At 33.8% G+C, this 5,888-nt stretch overlaps 1 protein-coding gene across 1 annotated transcript; it reads right to left on the bottom strand.

The window, feature by feature from the left end:
- Positions 1 to 518: 518 nt before the first annotated feature.
- On the bottom strand, positions 519 to 5,445 carry LOC114302598 (dynamin-related protein 4C). Its single transcript, XM_028247637.2, has 2 exons — positions 4,885 to 5,445; positions 519 to 2,291 (listed from the first exon to the last, which is right to left on the bottom strand). Exons 1-2 carry the CDS (start codon positions 5,348 to 5,350, stop codon positions 703 to 705), a joined length of 2,055 nt encoding a protein of 684 aa, XP_028103438.2. The 5' UTR covers positions 5,351 to 5,445; the 3' UTR covers positions 519 to 702.
- Positions 5,446 to 5,888: the final 443 nt, after the last annotated feature.

The following is a 5,888-nucleotide window of genomic DNA, read 5'->3' as shown; positions in this document are numbered from 1 at the left end:
ATCTTAAGAAATATATTTGTAATTTACCCTTTCAAAAATTATTTCATAAATACAAACCAAACATAGCCGAAGTTTGTCTTGATTTCTTATTAAAGTCCCAAGACTTGGAACCAAAATTCTAAACTCCTAACTTGCATTTCATTTCACAGCCTGAGTCTCCAGTGTCACAAAAACAGTCTATCGAGTAACGAGGTTAATGTGTATCTTTTCCCCACCCAGTTATGATTTATCATTTTAAGTCTGGCATTAGATAGCAGTTTTGAATTTGATCAGAAGATAACAGTTCCTTCAAATCCTGAGCCCACTGAAATTAGAAGATATCCAAATAGAAAATGGGGATATTACTCACCCAAAAAGAAAATGGGGATATGCATTTTCACACTGCTTGTCTGTACTCCACAAACAGGTCTAATCAGTTTTTATTCAAAGCAGGTTTACAAAGGGTCTCTGAATTATCATGTTTTGTACAGAATTAATAGCAAGGTATTAGAATTCCAATCATAAGCAGACTATTCATGTATAATAAAAAAGAACTTATATAATTCGAAAAGATCAACCTAAACAAACAAGTTTCTTCAGATTACAGGCAATCATGCAAAGTCAAAAAAAAAAAAGACTGACACAAGCAAACACAAACTTATAAATAAAAATATTTTAAAAAAAAGCAACGGTGAATAGTACTAAAATTTTGAAGCTAAGAGCCTAATCAACATTGACAGCGATTCTATCCATAATTTGAGCAACCACCTCCTTGGACTGCTTGAGCAACCTGATACTCTTGTTCAGCCTCTCACGCTTCATTGCAACTGGTGGCGACTCTTCTAGCATCCCTTCAATTCCATGGCCTCCATGAGAACCCATGACCTCCTTCACTATCTCGGTTTGCATGTTCCGGTTCACCAACTCATTAATACTTAATAGCAAGTGTAAAGCCAAGTTATCAACAAATCTTCTCAGAACTATCTTCCAGTAAGCAGTGATTCGCATTTTCAGGTCAAATGCTTGCTCCCTAGTGCTTGAATAAAGCCGGAGATGCCCAACCTCAATCCTCCCAAAACCTTCAATCGTGATCTGCGATGACATATACTGATCATTCATGACATTCCTGAAAGCATTCTGATGAGCCATAAGCTTAGCCCATTCTGTCATGTACTCTGGACTGCACGTATAATCAGTCAGCTTTTCCATCTCTACAAGCTCTATCACCCGATCAAATGACTTTTCCTTCATTTTCGCTATAAGATTTTGTGCTGCTCTTCTTATACAGGACAGAAGCTGTGGGTAACTATCACAATGATACATCAAAACATGAATCACCACAGATTCAATGTAGCTCCACACTTTTGCCACGAAATCAACCGGAGTGTTTGCTATCTCCTTAACTTTCCTCTGCAAAATTATCAGAAAAGCAGCCCGGGGAAGAAAATTGGGCAGCCAAATTCCTTTGGTTTCATCCAAAACCCGAATCTCATCCATAAGAAAATTCTCAGTAGACTTGTTCTCCCCACTCTTATGAAGTTCTCCAGAGCACTCGTTTAGCATTTCAGCCAACCTAACAGTACAATGCATGTTTTTGTCATCTGGGTACTCATCAAACTCACCCCTTGACAAAATTTTCCTCAAGGACTCCATCGACAATCCAATAATTCGCATGAATGCTGTCATTGCTTCAGCAACAGAGGACAACTTCTGGGGCATTCTGCTCAATTCTGAAACGTCTGAATTCAACTTCTCATTGATCTTCCTCACAATATCAGGCAAACATTTGGATAGCATGGTGGCTTGAATTTGGACAAGCTTCTGTGCAAGACGAGGAACACCCACCATAGATTTGTTAATCTTGGAAAGAAGCGGATGAGATTGAAAAAGCGTTGCTTCTTCAACCCGAGCATCCTCATAAGACTCATCACCAATCCGATTCCTCACACAGACATAACCGAGTCCTATGTTGACATCATCAGCAGTAACTTTCTCAAGCAATCCTTCAGGAGCTTTATCAACCTTTGTCACAACAGCTAGAGTCCTCTCACCGGTCTTGTCAACACACTGCGACATCCTTATCGATTCACACGTTGGGAAATCAACAGTTGCTGATAAAACATTCAGAATAATACTCTCCTCTGGTTTGATATACTCCATTATGATCCTCGAAATCTGCTCGTATATGTCTTCTGGTTGGCCATGAACAGGGACTCTGGTGATTCCGGGAAGGTCCACCATTGTAAGATCAGGAACACCCGCCTTTTTCACAACCAAAGTCAAGGGGGTGTGGGAAATCCCCTTCCCGTTACCTGCAATCAAAGACCAACACAATATTTCAATATGAAGTAGCCAAAATAAACACTAATCAAAAATTTAAAAAAATAAAAATAAATTACAACATTAATGTGGACAGAAAATATGATTTTTATTTGACATCCACTTTCATAAAGCTAGCCATTTAAATATTTAGGAATTTGGATGAGCCAATCACTTACACTATGCTTGCATTATGAATTTATATAGAAATTTGAAAAAGAAAAAAAGGTAAGACAAATATAATTCAAAATTAACAATTATCGTAACACATCATTAGAGCACCTTCCAAGACTTTTTAAACGAGCCATTTTAGAGCATTTTCAATGTTGAATAAAAAATTTCATCAAATTTTAAGAAAAAATTGATAAAAGTTTGATTAGATACTGTTCACTCTAACATTGAACTAGAATTTTTATCATATTTTTTTGTATCTCCAATGGTTCGGGAGGACCTCCGGACGGGATGTTCCAGAGGTCGGCCAGACATGGACAAAAAAACCTATCAAAGTTGCTCTTGGGTGGACATTCAAGAGGATGTCCCGCCCAACAGTAACTATTTAAATTTGATAAAAGATGAAATGCTCCCTTCATTTGATAAATTTTTTGATTTTCCCCTCATTTGATATGGATTTGATGTCAACATTGGAGCAAAAAAAGTGAGCCTATTTCATCAAATTTAAATTTGATAAAAAATCTAAGGAAATGAGATGCTCTTAGCTATTATAGTTATGTTAGTTATTATAGTTAGTATGATCATATTTTAGTAAATCTAACATATTAGCTATTAAAATAACTATTTTAATAAAATTCTTTAAATCTAAATATATTTGAAGAGCCTTGAGAAGCCCTTTAAATATTTTGTGTGCATCAATATAAAATAAAGAGTAACGTTGGAACACATAAATAAATAAATAAAATTGAACAAAATAAAAATATATATTTTTAATATTTTAATTTGTAAAAAATGAAGAGTATATCAACATCTCCATTCAAATCTTCAAATATTTATACGTCTGACTTTTTTGAAGGCTTAAATCTTAAATGTCAATTAACATATACAAATTTGACGTATCTTTAAAAAATACTCCACCCAAAATGCCAAATTTTATTATTTTATTCTATTAACTTTAATCATTTTTATTTTTATTTTTTGTGAACCTTTTTATTGGACCTCATTATTAAAATAATGAAAACAAAACCATTTATTGTGATGCTCTCTATTTGTATAATGGAAATATTCTATTACTGTATCTAACCGTACGTATAATAACCTTTTTTTAATATAAATTAATTATATAATTTTATTTTTATTTCATAATAATTAAATATTTATTGAAAATCTTTTATTAGATAGATATGATATTTCAAATTTGATATTGGCAAGTTGCCTCTGTTTGGCAAGTTGGTTCTTGGGCTTTTTTGGTTATTTTAGTCACAAAAGACAAAATAGGCTATTTTAACTATAACAAACAAAACATCACATCCAACCTATAATCATTACATTCTTCTCTCACAAAAAAATTTAAAAAAGCCAAAAAGTCAAAAAACCCTTCCCAAACCAAGCTTTTAAGCCCAGGCTAAAATAGCCAAAAAAGTCAAAAAGCCAACCCACTTCCCAAACGGAGGCTAAGTCATGTGAATTTGATGGACTGATTTCTTTCGGGTTCCAAATCAGACTGAAGAGGTATTATGAGCCTATTAAGCCCATTTTGGTCTTATTTTAATAATTTAAATTATTTATATTTATTTGTATTTTAAGATTTATAAAATATATTATTTTTTTAAAAAAAATTAAGTTGATTAGAGAGAAATAAAAAAATAATCGATACATATAAATTTAATTTAATTATGTGAATTCTATTATCCAATCAATTGTCGATTTTTTTTTCTTTTAAAGATAATATACTTGACAAATCTTAAAATATGATCTCGTTTGACAAACATCACTTTTTAATTTAAAAGATAAAAATTACTAAAAAAATTAAAAATCAACAATTTATACTAAAAACTCAAAAGTTTTTTTTTTATAAAAATCATCTCAAATATTTTAATTTTTTTATATCATATTTTAACTAAAAAATTAAAAAATTACTAGAAAAAAACTTGTTTGCAAAAAACGCCATAATTATCGAAACAGCGTCCCGAAACCAGCCCCATTGGGCCGAGTAGAACGGTCCACCCCCAAATTAACACTTCACTTTTAAGACAAGAAATTAAGAAAAGCATGTTTTAAGAATAAAAAATGCAGATGTGCTACAGACCCCCACGGCGTTCACATACCTAAGAGAGAGAGAAAAAAAAAAAAAATACATATCATAAAAAAAATATCATGAAAATTATTATAATTTTTTTTTCATAATTAGATAACATATAAAAAAAACACCACACACTAATTAAAAGATAAAAAATCTTTATAAAACTTTTCATAATTTTTAATATTATCACAATGATTGATAGGCATCGGGGTCGCCTATTTTGAAAGTCTCAACCATTAATCTAAAAAATTATAAACACTATCATTTCTTTTTTTATAATTTTTTTTGTAAATTCCTTGGGGTCTGTAACATGGCTCAGGGTCGATCCTTACCTGCAATCTCATCCGTGGCGACTTTAATGGCTTCGGCAACATGGGTTTCATCAGTGTTCACTATTTTGCCAAGAAACTCTAAATAAAGATCAGGTTGAGCATCTGGGTGGTGTTGGAGCCTCATTATGAGTGGGACTCTGGTGCAAATGCCTTGGCCGCGTGGGAGGCTGATTCCGGCGAGTGATTCAAGGACGCTGGACTTGCCAGCAGATTGGTCGCCGACGACGACGATGGTGGGGAGTTGAATGCCCTCTTCAGCCACCTTGAGGTGGCGGAGCTTGTCGACGGCGTCGAGGAGTGGTCGAATGCGGTCGTTGTAGGAGGACGTAAGTGGCGGAGCATCTGAAGAAAGAGGTGTTGGGTCTTCAATGGCAAGTGATGAGAATGATGATGAGCACGGGACGAATTCTAAGGAGGTTTCTTCAATTTCTATGATGTTGGGACTCTGTTGAAAATGGCAAGCCATTAGAGAGAGAGAGAGAGAGAGAGAGAGGGGAATGGTGGGGGAGTAGAAGGGGAGTGAGCAGAAAAAGGGGAGTGCGCAAGAGGTGTTTATAAGGGTGTGGTATCCGCTACGGACTCGTACGGAATATGATTTTAAAGTTGGTATACTTTTTAATTTATTTTTTTTTAAAAAAAATTATGAAATATAAATTAAATGGACAAATTACATATACACCCTTCGAGGTTTGGCTAAATTACAGATGCCCCTGAGGTTTGAGAAATTATGAATTCCCCCCTGAATGCTATATTTGCATAAGAAATTAGGGGGTAATTTGTTATGAAATATAAACATCAGGGGACAAATTGTTATGAAAATACAAACCTCAGGGGGCGGGATGTAATTTCCGAAACTTCAGGGAGGTATCTGTAATTTAGCTAAACCTCGAGGGGTGTATATGTAATTTGCCCAAATTAAATTTAAAATGGTGTAATTTAAATAAAATAATAATTTTTAATTTTTTTTTAAAACTTTTTAGTTCATACCCAACTAAGCCTAAACT

Source organism: Camellia sinensis, chromosome 2 (assembly GCF_055761805.1).
Source record: "Camellia sinensis isolate YWXY chromosome 2, ASM5576180v1, whole genome shotgun sequence".
In the NCBI taxonomy this organism is placed as follows: domain Eukaryota; kingdom Viridiplantae; phylum Streptophyta; class Magnoliopsida; order Ericales; family Theaceae; genus Camellia; species Camellia sinensis.
The sequence above is the reverse complement of the archived record's forward strand: the minus strand, read 5'-3'. Positions and strand labels throughout refer to the sequence as shown.

Bases quoted from the DNA above. Each gene is read 5' to 3' on its own strand.
- LOC114302598 (XM_028247637.2), bottom strand. From the start codon at position 5,350: ATGGCTTGCCATTTTCAACAGAGTCCCAACATCATAGAAATTGAAGAA. The intron at 2,292-4,884 runs GTAAGGATCGAC...CTTTGATTGCAG, and splicing joins CGCCACGGATGAGATTGCAG to GTAACGGGAAGGGGATTTCC.